This window comes from Cariama cristata, unplaced genomic scaffold, assembly GCF_000690535.1.
Source record: "Cariama cristata isolate BGI_N322 unplaced genomic scaffold, ASM69053v1 scaffold1075, whole genome shotgun sequence".
Lineage (NCBI taxonomy): Eukaryota > Metazoa > Chordata > Aves > Cariamiformes > Cariamidae > Cariama > Cariama cristata.
Genome location: NW_009619004.1, coordinates 4,322 through 25,002, shown reverse-complemented (window position 1 = coordinate 25,002; position 20,681 = coordinate 4,322). Strand labels below are relative to the sequence as shown.

General features: G+C 35.6%; 1 protein-coding gene across 1 annotated transcript in view; it reads left to right on the top strand.

Moving 5' to 3' along the window:
* SCEL (sciellin) overlaps positions 1-12,171 on the top strand; it is a gene marked incomplete at both ends in the record, with an annotated part of 76,866 nt that extends 64,695 nt beyond the window's left edge. Inside the window, 6 exons of the mRNA XM_009701059.1 lie at positions 280-339; positions 2,554-2,613; positions 4,124-4,213; positions 7,679-7,753; positions 9,066-9,174; positions 12,069-12,171. Of these exons, the coding sequence (XP_009699361.1) occupies positions 280-339; positions 2,554-2,613; positions 4,124-4,213; positions 7,679-7,753; positions 9,066-9,174; positions 12,069-12,171 (497 nt within the window). The remainder of the gene's footprint in view (positions 1-279; positions 340-2,553; positions 2,614-4,123; positions 4,214-7,678; positions 7,754-9,065; positions 9,175-12,068) is intronic.
* Between the last annotated feature and the right edge of the window lie 8,510 nt (positions 12,172-20,681).

Below are 20,681 nucleotides of genomic sequence, written 5' to 3'. Positions count from 1 at the left end.
CATAAGTATTAGGTATAACTTGTTGTTTCCAAAATGTAATTTGGTGGTCTTATTCCAGGAAGCATGTGCTTATGTGCATATGGGGGACACATGGCTGTGTCTATTAATATCTTTGGATTACTAAAATGATGAATGTTTTGAACTTTTAATCAGTTTATTTTTGTCTTTCATAAATAAAGTGACAATTTTAATTTCTTTTTAAGTGAGTATTTAATTTGGCTAATTGACAACTGGCTATACTAATTGTGATTTGATCTGGTTTTTGTTTTGTCTCTAAAGGAACCAAGATCTCGATAACTTCATCAAAGTGAATCCAAGTTCTTTCATAAATGACAAGGAGTAAGTCTTCAAAGCTTCTCAGGCCCTGCTTTTCTAAGGCAGTGAGTAGTTTGTAACTATGAGAATGTCAGGAAAGGTAATGTTGCAAATCTATGAAATGTTTATACATTAATAAGTAGCATTCCTTATACAGAATGATGAATATAAAAATACAGATTAATTAACTGGCATGTGCACTACCAACTGAACAAGTAATCTCTATAGTAAACTTCCATACATGCCTTATGTGCTTCCCTGATAAAACTATTAAAGAGATACTTTAATATAGTTAAAGAAGGGGCGTTAAACAAAATATTGTAGAACTCATGGATGATAAGTGATGCACCAACAGGGTATAACAAAGCATTTCAGTCAGCAAGGGCAGTGATCCATAAAGAACAGCTTGAACTTACATTTTTGAACAGCACATCAGTTCAGTGTGTTTCAGGCTAAGTTTCTCGCGGTCTGTAAGCAGCCCTTCAGCATACGGAAAGGGAGGAACTGCCAGGGTACTGTGCTAGTAAGAGCTATGTAATGTGTGTCACTCCTAACACTGAAATTCTACAGATAACTTCAAGAATGATGCTCTACACAGTAGCAGCTCATAAATATTGCCAACATGATCATCTATTTTACAGCAGACAATCTCACATACATACATACATACATATATGTACACTTAGCACTAACCTGTAGGTTAAGTACGATTTTTTTTTCAAATTTTAATTCACAGAGAATTTATTAGGATAGAGTCTAAGACTTTGAGATGCCACTGAATTTTAGGAGGCATCCAAAGTTTTAAGATTAATAAGGCTGTTATGGATTCAAGTGACAAAGTTATCAGTTTCACAGAGCTAACTTAGCCTTTTGATTTTGCTCCCTACTTCTACCTAAAGAGAATCAGGGTTTTTACGTTAGTTAGAGTGCTTTTCATAGGTAATTTCATTCTCTAATTCACTGAACCACTTCAAAATAATTTAAAAAATTAATCCAGAGGAAAAACTAACCACTAGTTTAACTGTATTTATGAAATTAAAAAAATATTTCCTTATATGTAAACTTTGTGAGTCTATGGGTGCTTGCATTTTCAGTGTAAGTATATAATCAATGCTTTAATTGTTAACTATGATGATGCACGGACATAATTTCTTGTCATTCCAGAAGCAAAAATATGTGGACATTTGGATATATTTTTAGGTGTTGACTTAAGAATTAGAAGTTTCTTAGTTTAAATAAAAACATATTTTTTGCAAATTAATGATGCAAACAAGGATTAAGCTGCTTGGAGCCTGTAAATGAATACTAAGTTCTTTGAGAGTTCATGTTTCTCCTGCACTATCTTCACTGGCAAAGAAGAATCTTAAACTATGACACTGATATGATTAAACAAAGCCTTTTTATTTTCTTGGCTGTACTAGATAGTATTTTTTTATTTAATTGTACAGAACTTTATCTTGCTAGTGGAAAATTATGAACAGATTTTCTTATTATGGTCAATAACAGAAGTGTTTGCAAATTTTGAACATAAACTTAACTAACAATTTACTTTTTTCCTTTCAAATGTATGCATAAATATATTTCTTTCTTTTACTACACCTTACCTCTTCTTAAACAATTCTTCAATGGATAACATTATTATTTTTCATTACAGACCATTTAATATAAAATATTAATGTAAAATTATATTAATATATTATATAGATGACATGTATCACTACATAAAATTTATTATATGAAATCAGCTTTTTCACAGCCAGTGATATACAAGTTACTACTATAAATGTGGTCATGTGGTTAAGTAGTCCTAGAGATCGTATACCACCCTAGAAAACAGCAGTTGTAAGAGGAATCTGGGCTGGATATAACAACAAAGCAAATACCACACTTTGACAGCCATTTCCTTAGCTCATGGTGCTGGTGCCTGTACTGAATTCCAGGTCCCTGAATTCCAGCGTGAATTATCCTATAATACTGTAATGAACTTTGCATTTTTGAGTAGTTTGTCATTCTTTTGTAGTGTCACACTGAAGAGTTTGACGTTTGAACTGATAACTCTTACTTCATAGCTAACTAAACAATTATGATATGAAACAATTGTGATACTGTAGTCAGGAATCTTCCTTGTGAAATGCATATAATTTTTTTCTTCTTCAACATACATAATTCAACCCATTTCATATGTTTAGGTTGAATCAAATAATTTGATTAATTCTGAGGTCTTTCTCATTTCCACAGAGATGAGGACGTTGGTGATCACACTGAAGTAAAGTCTGCTGAGGACCAAAGCAAAAAGTGGTGAGACTCAATTCATAGTTCTCTCTAAAATTTAAAGAGCCAATATCAAGAGTTGTAGCTGTTTAGAGTGTGACAAGAAAATGTGAATTCTTAATACAAGCAAACTGAATATGCATAACTTGAGTAAGCTATCTGTATTATTTCTAAAATATGCCTGATTAACCAAATATAACAATATAGCTGCATATATTTTGATAATAAACAATGACTCAAATCTATAATCTCTTGTAGTGAATGAAAACACCTCATGACAAGATCCTCATAAGTATTTCTGTGCTTATTTAGGTGTTTTGTGAACTCAGCTGTTAGCATCTCAAAGAAATATAAGTAAATGCATTCATAGTTTAAAAGTTTCACTGCTACTAGATTTCATTATTTGCAAAAACGAAGATCTATTTTAGTCAAGTAAAGTGAAGTTAGCATTACGTTTTTAGGTACCATTCTGATGGTATATTTTTGAGTCTTCCCTTTAGTTCTATATCTAAATGAAGAGGAAGAACTTAGCTATCTGTATACATAAGCAGTTTTGCTATTTTTTAATATAAAATATTTTTATCCTGGCAGTCCCAATTGACAGTCTGACCAGAGAAACATATACTGAATATCTACGGTGAATGAGTTTCTAACTTTTAGTTCTGAAAGGGGGCCTGCCAGATTAGGAGTCAAGCACAATAGAGGGTGCTGCTTCATGCAGCATGCTATGCATATAAAGCAGTGACCAGCACTGAGCAAGGTTCGTTTAGCAAAGCTTCAGACCTTGGCAAGCTCACTGAAATAAATCAAGCTGCAGCCCAAACATCCAGATTTAAGGCTTATAATCAGCAAGTTGTTTCAGAATATAACCTTTGTCAGAACCAAACAAGAGCAGCCTTTGTCTGAGCTGCTTTGTAAAATCATCAAAAACATTATTATCACTTATTCCTTAAATCCTGTAATTTGTCTGACAAGGTTTTTTCTTGTTTGGTTGCATGTCATGTTTGTGGCAGGGAAAACTAAATGAGACAAGGTTTCTTTTGCTTGAATCGTAATCCTGCTGCTTGAACTAAGAGACTACATATCTGTTTAGCTGGTCATTCCTAATAAAAATACAACTGTAGTATATCCAAAAAAAAGAAAATGTGGAACCAAAATATAGTAAAAACAAGAATAAAACATTATAGAATACTGCCAAGAAAATGCAGAATGCTATCAACCAAGGAAACATTATTGCACAGTTGAAAACCTCAGTGGGCGCTTTGAGGAAACTAGAGTTCAATTAAAGTTAGATGAAGTTTCTGATATGAATATATCTACCAGCATAAACTAGAGGACTTAAAATTATAGGCCAGTGATTCCATTATTTTTAACAAGCAAAAATTTAAGAACAGTAAGAAAAAGAGAAATTTCTTTTACCTATTGTTTCTAGCCCAATCTTCTACATTTATGGCTGTAAGTGTAACTGAAAGCTGTGTAGCTGAATATGCTTTCTAAAAAGTGTTTCTTTTCTTGTTGTGTCGTTTCTTTTTTTAAGGATAACTGAGCAAGCATATGAAAATCCTTCAAGTGCCCCAAATAATCTCCCAGAAACAAACTACTCCAGAGACAGTGAAAGAAAGACCAGGTACTGTGGACAGGGAATTGAGGACCATGATGTCTAAAGTGTCATTTCTTGCAAAAAATTAAAAGAAACCATCCTTATGCAAGAAATTTTGGGGATGTTTAGAAACCTCACACTGGTCTCTGGAATCATGCCACCCCCTTTCCAAATTCTGCTTCCAGGATCCCACGCACAGAAGCCCACAAAGCACAGCTCTAGTGTACAGAGTGGGGAACATGAGACATACCCTGTGTAGCTCTAGAGATGTAGCTGAGGCATGAAATTTAGGAGACCAGTTAAGCCAGAATTCATATATAATCAACAGAGGAAAGGCATTTCCTGCATGTGAAATACATCATGCTCTCAGGGAGCTTATTTCTCTCTGAGGCTGTAAGGAAAACATTACACTCTTCACTCAGGTGCCTTGTTAAGTTCCTAAAACCATATGGGATGGATCTGAACCCATGTGTCATCTCTTATCCCAATCACTGAAACTCTAACACAGGTTTCTAGCTTTTTGACCAGGTACAAACTATTTTAAAAGTAATTTCTCTTGCAATACTCTTGCTCTAGCTGGATTCTGTCTCTACAAGCACACATATTTCAAATCTGAGTGAAAAATGTGTTGTAGTGATATTTAATAGAACTAACTAAACACCAGGTCTGCTGGTAACAGGAAATCATTGAAATAAAGGAAACAATATATTTTTCTTCACAGTCAAATGTATTTTCAAGAAATACGACAACAAAAAATATAATATATAATTCTTGAATGAAAGACTTTTTTGGATCAGGAAAACCTCTCTTCAGTACCAACCCACCCATCTATGTGGATTAATTAAGTATTAAAGTAGACAGGATTGTTTGAAGACATAGTACTATATGTAAGGTGTTACATTGCTGTACAGCGGTCATGAACTGCATGAGTCAAGGCTGATGATTTGGAAGGGAGAGGAGAAATCTTCTATTGAGCCTTACTAATAGAGAAAATAGCAGTCACAGTCTGGTACTTTACGGGAACTATCTCCAATGTCCCAATCCTTAAGCTTATGCACACCTGAGCCTTGGTGGGGGTATGACTGGGCACAGGGTCTTTGATCTCTCATTTCTTTACATTTGCTGTAGGAGTTTGGAGTGTGGTTGAAATTTGTGTATTCTGAAACTTCTGCATGGCCTTAAAGGCCAAGCCTTGGCTGAGAATAAAAGGAAATCCAAACTGCATACAATTTTAATACTCAAAATGAATATCCAACACAAAAATTAATTAGCATTTTGCACACATACAGCTTCTGAGGTCCAATATTCTGATTAACCTTGAAAATTAAAATAGAGAACAATAATACAAGAATGGCAGGGCAAAGAATGCACTTTAATATGCAGTCTAACCTTATGCTTGACAAAATGCATACCCCCTACCTGAAGCTCTAATCCCAATTTAATTCAAGAAAGCTTACTAAATGAATGGTCTTTGCAGGTTATTCTCTCAGGGTTTATGCAATAGGTTCTACAGAATATTTATTGATGAGTAGTTCGCTGAATAAACAAGTCACACCATAGCAAGTAAAGGAGAGTGTGATATGAACTGAAAGAAGGGACTTGATCAGATAGGCAGCTCTTAGGCTGCATTGTGGCTCAGTTTTAACTTAGTGTCCTGTCAAGCTGTCAGACTATGCGTTTAGTTGAAAAGATTCTGAGTTTCCTCACACTTCCAGTTGCCAAGACTAGAAATTGATGCTTTAGAAATATTTTTACTGTAGCTTCATAGTTTTTTGTTCTATACAGTACAATTTTTTTTAAGATGTGGTTATATATATTTTTCTGTCTTATTTCAACCATAATACTCTAGCCAGTTATTAAAATCCAAAGGACACTGTTCTCTACACTAGGACACTTGAGGAAAGTATTTTTCTCTGTACCATTTTCTATAAGATAGATAGTGTTACTTTCAGGCATGCTGCATCTAAATACCCATATTACGTTAAGCGTGCAATGTACAGTACTCACTTTGCCCTGACCTCAACCCTGATTTACCTAGATGATGTGAAATGTCAGCCTGACTCAGCAGTAGATTGTGCAGCTATATACAATGAGTTAAATGCAATATTTGGGAAAAATAAGCTTAACAACAAAAAATAAGCACAGACAGGCCCATACTTGATAGAAATAGAGAGGTGAGATTCCTATTCCACTTTTCACTATAGCAAGAACTTTACGCATTTGCACCATCAATATACTCCACCCTGTGACACATGTTGTGCATGTGTCTAGTTTGGTCAGGGCAAAAATAGCCAGACAAACTCTTTCAAAAGGCGATCACTCAGCTTCAGTTTGCTTTCCTACTTAGTAAGCTTACTTTCATCTTGCTTGAAATGTAAATGGAGCACTGGGTGTTCATCTGAGGAAACACTTTCTCTGTGGTGAGCAAACCTAGGTTTGCTAAGTTACTATTAAATAATAAGTGTATTGTTATGTTCTATGAAACACAAACAAAACATTTCTCATTCAAGCTTCTCAGTAACCGTGCAACTTTAATACACTCCTGGTGTGCACAGAAATCAAATAAGACATAGACAGTTTACAAAAGACAGGTATGTAGAAAAGTGTATCATCTGGGCTGTGTAACACATCACACATGCATGTTATCAGTCTGTTACACTTTCCCTGAAAAAAAGACATGTTCTGCAAATATACGATTATTAAAAATTGTTCCTAACATTGCTAAACATTATTCAAGAGTGATATGAAAAACATAATAATTACCATATACCTTATGAATTCTTGGAGGAATAGGATAATTACATCAATTCAGAAATATTCAAAACATGTATGGCAAGATGACTTCTTCAGCTGTCACATACATGCTCATCCCTTCCACGCAAACAAAACTGACAGTTAGGTAGCTAAAACTGGGACTGTTAAAAAAGGGAAGATTTAACTTCCTTGATTGTTAAAATTCAGTATATTCTTTCCTACTCTGATACAAGGAACAATACAGTTACTGTAGTGAACACAAATCACACATTGAATGGCCTGTATTATAAAGATGCTCACTCTGCTTCTAGGGACATGTTGTAATTTTGTTTGGCTGTTTGACAGCTCTTTGAGGACTAGTGAAAGAAGGGAGAGAAAGGAAAAAATGTAGTATGCCACCATTTCCTGATATTTAGGCTGAGGTATCAGCACAGGCAAACCCAATACCATCATGTAGATTTTACTTAATGGGCTTGTGGATTTACTTTTGAAATGCTGAAGAATCATTCAATAACAGAACACAGTCTAAGGACACTATATTACTAATTTATGCTTTTTTATTTGCTATATTTTTCTTGATGATTGTGAAAATACAGAAAAAGAACTCATCACCAAGTATGATGACTTTTTTTATAAGCATGTTACATTAGTTTAATTTGCATATTATCATCAGTGTAGTGAAATCTTTAAAAATAAAAAGTACTGTTCAGTGATTGGTATGTACTCACTGCTTCACAGCAAATCATCATATGGTGCCTATGAAGAAAATATAACTGGAAATACTATCAAAACTGTTTACTCTACTTCTGATCGGTAAGTACACATCAATAACATTGTAGAGTATCAAAGGACACAGACATTTCTCATAAGTGTTCAAGTGTTCAGACAAAAAAGAGCAGTGGAAGACACCATTAGGCTCGTCAGACAGCTTTTCATACAGAACTCACTTTCAGTGGGATCTTGCCATCAAATCATTACCACAGTTCAGCAGCCTAATATTACATTAGGCTTGTCACAGCTGACATTTAAAAATAGCTAAAGAAACAATAGCCAATGCCTTAAGTGATAGAATTGGCTTTGTGATTCTGTAGGCTTCTATCTCAGGCAGCCACTTACTCTGCAAAATTTCCTTCCTTTGTGAGAACGGTGTCTGTGTTGACCAACTTTATGTAGAGATGTGGAGGAATAAGTTCATATGACAATGCTGTTAAAAACTATGTTTTCGCATCTGTTAAGATATTCCTAAATATAAGAAGAATATTTGCTCAAACAGTAATATCTTACCACATGGGAAAAACAATAAATTAAATGTGCCCACTGTTTTCGGTTCAGATAATTTGGACAGTCCCATTACTTGGAAATACCAAATCAAAAAAATTTGTAACCTTTCTGATGTAAGTATAAGAAACTCTGGGAATGATTAAATATTCGTACAATTGTTTATCATTGAGTGGAAAGGAACAAGACCAGTTGATTTTGTGGTGCAAAAGCAAACCCAAGGTGTATCTAGAGAAAGTACAGATTGATGTCACATAACAATGCAAAAAGAGTTGAGAAAATTTTTAAAAATATTATTGTTATGAATACTGGGTAGGTTATTCTATACATGTGTTCATTATAACTGCCATGAAGGTAGGATTTCTGTCTGCAGTGCAGAAAATTAAAAATGTTTTCAGGCACTTCTGCAGCATAGAGAAGAATTCTATGTCAGACTGATCAAATGATGGCAGTTTAAATTCAACTACCAATTTACTTTTGTGATTAAAATGTTAAAATCATTACCCCCCAATTCAACCCCATGTAGTACACATGCTGTCAGACATTCAGCAGTTTAATACAGTCTCATTACTGTTTGAAATCATTCAGTTCACTAAAGATGACCGTTCTTTCTATCAAGGTATTTTTGCTACTTGACAATTGTGCTCAGCAATTTTCCCATCACAGGAGCATGTATATTACGCCTGTCAACTAGAATGGAGGGAATATACACATGACATTTTTCCATTTAGGGCCATTGTACAGTATACAAATCTTTCCCATGTAGTGCACTAAGCTTATCAATTTTCTCCTTGAGATTTCAATGGTAGCTCTTTTTCTGACAGCTGATGTTGTATTATATACACAGGAGTATAATTGGAAAAGATATATGTACATACTGCAGGAAGCCCTTGGGCATAGATGCCAAAATGATCTTAGATGCCTTGCAAATTTGCTGTCATTCGACTTGCTTCAAGGTAAGAAGATTTCACCTGCTACTAAGAAACACAATTTGAATTTAATACCTACATTATATTACACATATAATAAGAGAATACTTAGTCCTTAGGCCTTCTCCATCTGGGAGAAGAGGAAGGCTTGCACACTGGAGAAGATTCATGTAGGAAATACTAGTCTCTCTCACACACCCCTACACAATCCCTTCCTCTTTCTTTCCATATCTCTCTCTCCTTCTACTCTTGCTCTCTCTGCCTCTCCTTCTCTCTTTCAACCACAAGGAGGATAAAGGATGCAGTGGAACTTTATCCTGAATGTCTCACACATTTATAAGCCTTCAGTTATACACACTTCCAGTCTGATATAGTGAATTATATCCTACTTACACTTTCTTCATATTGTAAAATTTTATTCTATTTCTTTTTTTATGAAGTTTTGTACATGTTCTTGATTAAGTGACATCTAAAAGCAGGGCTTGCAGACAAGTCAGTCTAGAAGATGTTAGTAAGAAGTATTTTAGCCGTAGAGGCGAAATCATTTTACCCACTGGCGTCAAAGATTTGGTTAAAATTTGGGTCTTCTGGATAGTTTCTGCTGTAGGATAAAATAGTGTTGAAATTGGGTACGTATTTGCCTCAGTCTTATTTATGAAAAATTATGTAAAATATTTTTCCTGCTTCCAATAAGAATGAAAGCACAGAAGAAATTTTTTTTTGCTTGACATTCCAAAGCCTAAGCCTCAGCCTAAAATTCCCTCTTAAACTTTCTTCAGGGTACGCATACCAGTGCTTAGCCCTCTAGTCTGTTTTCTTTCTGCTTCATTTGTCTTAATTCTGCTTGCATCTCCACACAGAGTTTGTTGTTCTAACAAACAATACTTGGCAAAATCACCGCATTAGCATAGCTCATTTTTCTGCTCAGTCTTGCGTAGCTTTTACTTCTGCTTCTGACAGCAGTTCTTTTACCTAGTTGTTGCATGAAGAGTAACCCAAATCAGAATACAACAGGAAGGTTGTACTGAAAATGTATGAAGTTACATATGCTTTTTCTCTTATATGGACTTTCTGAGCTCTATGAGCACTAGAAATGCAATTTCTTCCATGGAAATCACTATGTAGTACCTCCTCGATACTATTATTGCAAGTAAATGTAAGTTCTGGTTTGCTGCCATTCTTTTTAGATACATCAATCCACACAAAGAGGAATGGGATGTTTATGCAGTTAGGAGTGTTAACATATTGGTATTGGCTGCATTATCTGCTAAATATTTAAGCTGATTTTTTAAATTATATTCTTTTTGCTACCTATTCCCAAGTGAGGACCTGTCTGGCCAGCAAAATTCAGCTTAAGTTTTGTGTAACTACACATTTATGAAAGCGCTGGCAAAAAATGAAACCACTAATGTAGGTCTGTGGTTCATGCTTGTAGTTATGTATTTATCTAGGTACTGCAATTTCTCATCATTAATATTCATTTAGTTCCTTACAAATACCCCGTACCCATTACAGATTTGCACGTAGCTGACAGCAGTATAAGGTCTCTGTTTCTTTGTAAAGGTATATACCAAAAGTTCAGTGAGTAAATAATTCAATTCGTAGGGTTTTTTTCTCTGTATAAATATGCTAGATAATCTTGGTGATCAAAGTTTTGAAAATATGCCCATCCTTTTGCTGATTCATACAAGGAAATATAAAATAAGAGAGAAGACTGTTTTAATAGTACCTTAATACTAACAGCTTATGTAGAAAAGATACACAAAACCCATAGTTCCGTAAAATTGAAAAAAAATTAATCTCTAATACGCTAATATGTTAGACTAATCAATACTGAGTGTTCAGCTGCAATTTCATACTAGCCCTGGTGAGCATGTGTAACATAAGGCAATTGCATATTGTCTGGATCCTGGATCTAATAATTCACGCTGCCTTTGAGTCCATGGTGTTGACATCACACAATTTCTTTATACATTTAACTGCAAAGGAATGTTCTGGATAAGACTGCTAATTTTTAATTTTCATAAATATTTTCAGTCCAAATTTATCTGACTAGACAGCCATCATGAAAATTATGGAAAGGCTTACAGCCTTTCTGGGATGACTGGCAATTCAGTTACTGAATTGCACTGTAAAAGTAATGTTAATTTTCACTCATTAAAGGATAAAATAATCAAAGAAACCAGAATTTGCTATTCTTTTATTAGACTGAAAAAAAAAAAAAGGGGATGATCTGGGTGTCAAAATTCCGGTTTACAGATTGAATTATTTTGCTCCTTAATCCACTGCAGGCTTTCCTTGTGATCTTGGGAAGTCAACCTCTGTGTGTATCTGTGTATTTTCATATGTGAAACACAGGCGATGCTGCTCTATCTCAAAAATTAGTTTTTTAAGACATTTGTTAAAGCAGTCTCCAGATTCTGCAATAACAGGAGACATAGTTAATGGTTAAGATAAAGTATCATAAAATATTTTGAAATAAGTAGGTTTAGATTCCTTAAGATCTACTCTGAGTTGGATGAGTAAGCCTGATTATACTTTCTTTACTCAATGAAGAAACAAAAGGATCTCAAAAGGGTGATTCATCTTCTTTTAGAAGAAATCTCTGAGTTAAGACAGAGAAAGTACCCTTTGGAAATGTCTGGGAGAAGGAAGGGGTTGGTGAGTATAATGAAAACCTAGGGAATCAGTTGAGACTTAGGTATTTGATTTTTAGATGTCTAAATGTGCGATATTCAGATGTCTGATTTACTGTTCATTAAAACTACTCTTTCAGAGTTCAGATTTGATGATATTGCAGTACTCGTAACCCTTATTCTGGTCTTGGGTTGCTTAATTCCTAAAAAACGGCATGCTGGGAGTGAATATTACAGAACAGTTTCATTTTAATTTTTCTTGTTACTTTTACTTGTGTGTTGAAGTGTGAAGTATGTAAAAGACCACTGGAAGATCTGAAAGCAGGAGACAGCATTTGGATTTACAGACAAACCGTGCATTGTGAGCCTTGCTATTCCAAAGTCAAAGGTAAGATGCAAGATGTGTTATACTGAACGTAAGAAAAACAATGTAGAGGACTTTATTCAAATAACTTGATTATATTTCAACACAGCTATTGCTTTTGCTCATTTCTGTGTACTTAAACCTTTTCAAAGTATTTCATTCAGTAAGACTGGATTGCTTAGGATGATAACCAACCCCAGGTTCTAGACACAATAATTATTCTGTACCTGTGAGGGAGATGTCTTAAGGTCTCATTGTAACCTGTAGAGTCCTACCTGTGCAGTCAACAGAAGTATACTACAGTAAGGCAACAGCATCTTGCCCTGGAAGTGACAAGAATAAATTGCAAGACCATCTGAGAATTAGGCTGTTCTATTGAAATGAATAAGTCAGGGTTCAGAGGTATTTTCACCTAATGTAGTCATTGTGACCAAGAAAGCGAAGATACAAAATCTATTAAATCATAATGAAAATATTATACTCTGAGCACCATTCTTACCTTTGTGAGGAGCTTAGTGAGCAAACAAATGTGCAAAGCAGTGAAGAATGAAGCTTTTGTTTTATTAATTTTTCTAGAAGTTGCTAGATTTTAAGTCTTCTTTCTTCACGGCAATTATTAATTCATAATACTATAAATCAGTACCTATGTACCAAATAAAGACAAATGGAAACATAGATGAAATATTCTGATAAGGTGTTGTTCACCTATGTACTTCTGAGATAAGATCATGTTAACTAAAATTACATTAATCAATTTGTTTTGTTAAAATAATTTCAGTTATTATACCATTGCAAAATTTGATGGGAAGAGTGAATTTTGCAATTAATCAGACTATAAAATTATTAAGGCATTGTAACAGTTATAAAATGATAGAAAGACATGGCAAGGGTCTGTATATTAAGCATTATAAATTGACATATTGTATTTCAGTAAATGACAAGATGGGTCAGTCAAACCGGTAGATTTTCTAAAAAGATTAATTGATCTAAAGTTTCCTTTTGTGACATTTAGAGAATACTGATTTGCTTGGCATTTCTGATCAATCTTTTCTCTCTTGCAGAAAAATGGATCTACTAATTTTGACATACAGGAAGCATGATAAAGAAGTTCCACTAGTGTTTAGTTAAGTGTATTGGCCTGTTAATTCAAACCACTATGGAAAATGATTAATTTTTATTGCTAGGAACAAATACTGTAAATGCAGTCCTACTGCCTGGTTCCCAAAGGAATTAATTTCATGAGAATTTAGATGCCTTTTCATACACACATTCAAGGAAGCAAAACTAGACATTGTTCAGTATATTCATCAGATCTGTGAAACTGCTAAACTGTGTGTAAAACTAACGATAATTTATTGACATTTTCTGAAGAGTAGGACATACCTATATATGTTTTGAAGGGGCTGTATTCTCTTTACTGAAAACGCACCTCCTCAAATATAAAGACCTGTTATCTTTATCTAGCATAAATGGGATTAATTTCAGCAAAGATTAGTCATTTAAAAGTCAGCTATTTAGTTTAAACTGCTGTTTTCATACAGAGTGAGGTGGGCTCACTCTGTACCTTTGAGGAGAGATATCAATCTCCAGAGGAAGACTCTTCCCAAGTAACTTAAATGACAACTTTAAGATGGAACAAATCATCTTTGGAAAATGCATCTCTATTACTGCAGAGGGATTCTAGACAAAAATTGTTAAAGGGTTTTAATTAGAAACATTTCTTTCCGTGTTTGCAATTCTGGTAACTATTGCATTACCTTTTTTTTTTTTTTTTTTTTTAAGAAGTGCACACTTAATTGTTGCCTTGAAATCAGGAAACACATACTTTGCATGACATTATGTCGTTATATTTATCTTTCTTACTTTTTTAAGCTGACCATCTAAACACCTTGGATGAATTCATCTCACCTAAATTTAAACATCTACAGCATACACATCTACTTCTACGTTACTTGATCTATTCTGTCTTTATAGCCATATAGAGAAGTAGACATTTTTAGGAAGTGATTCAACTGGTCAGATTGCAAACTTCTATTTTACTGTGATGTTAACCATGCTCTGAATGTACGTCTTACTTTCCGTGGTTTGCAAAGGAACCTGGAGTGAATAGCTCAGATTTCTAGACATCTACATTAGGCCAGATAAACTCCTTCCTTTGAGACTACAGTGAAAGCATTTTTTTTTTTTTTTTTTTCCTTTTGGACAGTGTATGTGTACTAAAGTACAGAAATGGAAAGAAGAGTTCATGCTTTGTTATAATATGTTTCTGCAACACTCAGTAGTTACCTGCCTTATTGCCTAAAATGATAAATAGTTCAGTAGTTTACTGGACAAACAAAGGTGTTGACTACTAGTCTCTGCCATAAGATGTTTCAGATCATGGTTATTCAGAACTGATTTTTCCCTTTCTTCTCAGCATAAAAGGACTTCTTGGATATGACCATGACAAAGTTAGAGTGCTCAGAGGCTGAGGGACCTGAGCAAGAGCTTAGAAGGGTGAAAGCAATAGACTAATATTAGATCGTTGAATGGCTATCCCAGCCAAACTTTCTCTCCTCGTCTGCACATTCAGTAGTGGAGACAGGAGGTATGGATGTCTGTGTAATTTAAACCATTGGGCCTGCAGCTAAATAATGATGTAATCTGTCTTGCCTAGCTTAAAGGATGTTCAGGGTGATATGCAAAGGAGCCATGAAACAGTAGTTTGTTTCGTTAATTTTATGGAAATTTCTTATGAATTAATGGTAGCAGCTTTAATAAACCTGTTATTATAGATATTTTTTCTAGTGTGTGTCTCTTGCTGGTGACATATTCTAGTTAAACTATTCTTGTTATTACCCTGTGCTTCACCAGGAAACACACTTGCACAACAGGTGGATAAAAGCACTGACAAAATTTTAATGTTGGGGTCACAAATTTGGTCCTGTTCAGAGGCCAACAGCTGTTGCTGAGGCTCAGCTGCAATGGAAGATGTTAGATGTTCATTTGAGCCAGTACATCAGCATCCAGGACTTCCTAGTGCTTAAGGGGATGAGAGATTTTAGTTTACTCCACTAGAGACCAGGAGCAAATTCTGGATCCAAATATCTGCTACTTAAATGCTCACTGACAGAGAAGTAGCGATAAGAAACAATAAATAATAATTCTGTGCTCATTAATTCATCCTTGCTGAACAGCCTTGGTAATTTTGCCATGTGCTTTTTTGTTATTTTTTATTATATGTTGTAAGTTTGCTGAAAAGCAACACCGGGTTTGTAATGCTTGATATTTACCATATAAAAGCCAGCATAGCAGTGCTCATTAAAAAAAATCATATTAACATCTCAATACCAATGTATCAAAACTTAATTGTTTTTTGTCCTTTTTGTATATCATTAGCATGTGGTGTTTTATTTCTCTTTGACTAGTGCTTCCATGAAACAATCCAAATGAACACTTTGCTAGCAGCTGTTTTAATGAACACGTTATCTTCAATAATGCATTACATTAGACTGAAAAGCTGTATTGAAAGATGATGTACTAAATTATGTGGGGTTTTGTGATTCATCAGGCCCATTTTTTCAGTGTGTAATGGATACTTTATTTTACAAAGCTGGGGCATAGCTCTACAGAGGGGAGAATCAAGCAATAAGAGGAAAGGAGTGAAATTATGCATATAATACATATTGATGCATTTAAATACGTAGATCGCTTCAAAGCTACTGATGTTCACAAGAACAAGGAATGTCACAGGAACAGCTTTGCTCTACTAATATATTCTGTTGCATCCTTTGTAGGTTCTTACAGAACGCTCAGACTGAGCATTCCCTCCCTAGCAGTGCTTGACACAAGGTGACAAACATCTGTAACACTGTCTTCTCAGCCTCTTCCTCTTGAAATAAACATCTCTGTGAGCGTGACAAGACATGCTCTCTGTTACTTCGTAGAGCTTTCTTAGTTAGGCTTGTAAAGAAATGGTCAACATCAACAGGGCCTTGCTTTTATTCAGTAGGTCAGCTCTATTCCTTTCTCCTTGGTATGGAGATGCATGCTATCTCAGGATAGTTTCATGTGTTCAGTTTATTTACTCAGAATATATATAGGTCAGAACTCTGCTACTCCACTTGCTTTCCTTGATACTTTAACATAATCCTGTTGTTTAGAATGAGAAGTATCCACTTTCCTGTTTGCTTTTGCTTTCTGATCATACTTGCATGTTGCTCATTGTAGCTACTCTGTTACACCAGGAGGTGGTTTTAGCTTCCAGCAAAGTTGGTGTCAGACTACGAGAGAGAAATGTGGCCTCCTTTTCTCCCTTCTGCTGCATCAAAACACCTTGGTTTTCTTCACAGCAGCATAACAGCAGAGACATCTTTCATTCCACAAAGACAAAGGGTAAAGACACTTCATACTTAGGTTTGATATACCAAAGTCTGAAAGTGTTTACAAACATTGCTCTGTTTAGCTGCTTAACAGATGCAGAATCACTGAGGTCTTAAACACATGAGATATTTCCTTCTTTCACTTCAAAGGCCTACTGTCCTGTTTTGTGCTTTGCCTGGTCTGAGCAATTCAGCTCTAATCTCCTGCATCACTAAAACTGGGAATTAGAAACATTCCTTGCATTTCAGGGAGAAGAATCCGCAGATATTCTCAAAAAAAAATGTTTGGCACACACTGCCAAGATCAGACCTCCTCAAAAATCTCCTGGTAACTTTTAAAATCATGGAGATGGCGTTCCCCTCTTTGAATGGATCACTGGTCCAGAAAGTGGGAGGGTCAAGTTCAATTTCTTCCCCAACATACCTATGTTTTAACCAAGTCGTGTAACATAGTTGAACAGGCTGGTGCGTGGAATAAACTACATGTTCCCATTAATGTTTTTGCCATGTTCCCCAGCCTGTGCAGAGTGGATCCTTACGGTCCATGGCCCACAGGATAGCTGCACTGCCTGCACATTCACTGTGTGCCTATCAACCCCTCAGGAATGACTGCTGAATAGAAAATACAGAGACAGTTCTGGGAGCAAAGACCAGATCCTGGAATTTCTCCATCTCATCTGAGTGGTCTAATTCATAAATAAAAGCAGTCTGAATGATTCTCTGTTTATCTCCGTTAATGCCATGTTCCTTTTGAGCAACATTAGAGGAGCTGTCTGCACTCAGATTTGGCTGGAGTAGGATGGTGAGGGAGTGGAAGATTGGCGGTTTCCATCTGAGAGTACTAGAAATGCCTTCATATGATGATCTCTTCTAAGCCTTAGTACCTTTGCCTTCCCAGTCCCTGAGCTCATTTGGACAGGAACTAACTCCTGTGTGTGCAGTGCCCAGCACAGCAGTGACCTCTGGGTGGTACTGCTGCACCTGTGTCAGTGGCTCAAGAAATATTCAGATTTCACCTCCCTTTCCAAGCAAGCTACTTGCAAATGTACTATTTTTCATGGAGTTTTTATAATCGTTGTCAGTTATAAATTGACAGCTTCAGTGTCATAGCCTGTGCCAAGACTTAAAAGTGTTTGGTTTTGTCCTATTAGAGTCACTATCTGAGTATAATCATGCCAAAAGCACTCATGTGAGCCTTGGCATTGCTGTGCAGTCACCAGACATCCGTTTAGTGAGCTTAGACAGCTATTGTGGTCAAAACAATGGGCAGCCAACATTCTAGAACTACCTAGTCAGGGAAAAAAAATAAAAATCAATCATTTCTGGAAAGAAAAAGCAAAGATTTTCTGGCATTCAAGCCATTTTTCCTAATAGGGAAAAAACCAAACCAAAACAAACTGTTCACATGGCAAAATAACCAAAAGAAGCAGAAAAAGGAGAAAAGAATAAGAAAAAGATGAAAGCATTACGCAAAGAAGCCAATTAAGGCGAAGTAGAATCAGTGGTTTTGAAAACTGGGGACAGGAATTTAAGAAGTAATAGTGTTGCCATGAATAATGGTGCCATTGAAATCAATAGTCGAACTTGACTGTAAGATTCACATTCCAGAAAACATTGGTCTGCATATCTTCTCGTTCCTCTAGGGAGTTTCCACCCATGGAACTTTGAGTTATATTATCCCCGTATGTAGTTCAAATCTTAGAATTAAGAATGAGAATCCAGCAAGCCGTACTTGTAGCATTATAACCTTAAAGAGCCAAATATTTACTACTATTTGGAAAATCTACAGAAGTATACGATTAATAATGCATTTGAACATTGCTTTTATCCGTTTACCAAAGTAACAGGTAAGTAAAAGTAACAGTAAAGCCTTTTGTAGCAAAATATCAGTTTTCTCACGATGAAATTTTCCATGGGAGGAGGCGTACTAGTTTCGAGAAGAATTACATCTGTGGAAAGCTGAAGGAGGAAAGCAGAGAAGGAGCAGTACTTTTTCTGCCTATTCCACTCCAGTGTGAGACAGCCTAGATAATCAACCAGAGGAGAGCACATGCTTTGAGAACTCTGGTTTCTATTTTTAACTTGGAGATCAACAGGACTGTTTAAAAACTCCCCTGCCTTCTAATCCAGAATCAGGATCTCCTCTGTAGGAACATAAATGAAACAGGAGTGGAGGTAGCAGAGACTTTGCTTCTCATAATGAAATTGGAACAAACACAAGGAAAAGATCTAGCTACACAGAATATGCTCTTTTTGTAATACCACAATTCTTACACGCTTCATCAGTCCAATGAGTGTACTCAAGAAATGCCTTTGCTGCACCACATTTCTTCTATTTCCAGATTGTCCCAGAAAAGGCTGATTATAGACCGACTCTCCTCCAGCCTTGGAGGTGTGTCTGACACCAACTGTACACCTCTAGAATGGACAAAAGGGACCCAGAGGCACAAAGATCGATAGATCCGTCACTACCTGGACCCAGGAGACCTGGCATGGCAGGAGGAATGGCAAAGGTTTTTATGCTGATCTAATGATCTGTTGCAGGAAAGATCTCAAGTACCCTGCAAGTTACATAGTATATGGAAGAGAAGGTCTGGAAAACAAGTTTGCTTTTAGGTTTTCTAACTGTACCTAAAATCCTCTCTAGGTATCTTTGCCACTTATTGGGTCTTTTGTGATTGAGTGGGTTATAGATAGTGCAAGGACAGGTTTTTGCATGCTAGGGTTTTTTTTAGATCCCATCTGATGGGAAAAAGGAAATCACAAAAACAGATTACATGGGCATTTCTGGATATTCAGCAAAGATTTTTGCTTGATCAAACTGAATTTCAATGAAAGTTCAGGTACTTTTTTTTTTAAACCATTCCCCATCTGAAAATTTAACACACCCACTTTGACACAAGAAAAACCTTCCAAGCAGCTGCAAACTTTCCATGCTCTTTTGACATGGTATCAGTGCCACTCAGATGTGCTTTCTCAAAAAATATATTTACTGCTAGACTGAGGGGGTTTTGTAATTAATTGTCCCTACATACGTCACATAACCAATGCTAAGCATATTGCTGTTTAGTTTTTTAACATGGGAACTTCTAAATCATTTTGCAGTATCATGAAGCATTCAGTCTGTTGGCCTATACTTACTAAAGTTTTGCAAACTGTAAACATCACTTAGTTATCCATATGATGGAGTTGCTAACATGCATAGTAAATTTTTTTTTCAGTTTATTACAAAGCTGCTGAATCTATTGAATCTGCTTCTCCAACTATATGCAGATAGACAAAAATAAAAATTACAGAAGATGAAAAAAAAAGAAAAAAAAAAGACTGGAATTAGCTGAATGCTCTACTATATTCATGTCATCATGAAACAAGGCATTTTTCCTGTGTCAACGACCACTGTTCCCTGAAGACAAATCAAGCTGAAATCTGGATTCTTGGCAAAATATGTATCATGGATTTTTAGCCTCCTGGAGAGAAGCCGTACTTTTGTCATTATGATCTTCAGCATTTTACACTCAACCAACCTGTCTGCTATTTCAAAGCCTTTACTCTAACATCATCAGCTCATTTGTTAACAACTTTGAACTCCACATCTCCCCCTCTACCTTCTCCTTCCTATTCATCAGTGGCAAGGTTCTGTGAACCCTATTATACTCCCCAATATACTTGTATACTGGAGACAACGCCTATGTTCAAGCTTCTTTGAAAGTAGAACTAGTCTTTGCTCTCCATGAAGACTCGTTAGAAAGAAACAACTCATCTTGATTTGTAAGATTCAGGCTAATGTTTTCTGTCTAGAGGAAGGGAAGGGAAAGGATTAATGCATTTGAAAGCCAGAGTGATTTGATATGGAATTGATAAGTCAAAATAACAATCCATTAAATTAGAGCAGTCATGGGATAGTTCTGTCTAGCTGGATCTACAAACTAGCAGACCCTAAGCTTAATGCACAGACAGTATCTTTGGATACCATAAATGCTGATTTGCTGGAGTAACTGGGGCCCACAGAAAATGATGCAATTTTGGATTTGATCCCATAGAAAATCCATTCTAATACTGATTACAATGTACATCAATTTAATATTAATTCAATAAGGAAAAAGCCAGAAGGAATCACAGTAGTTTAAAAGAGGAAACCATATAAAAAAGGGAAAGTCAATTAGCAGGGAATTA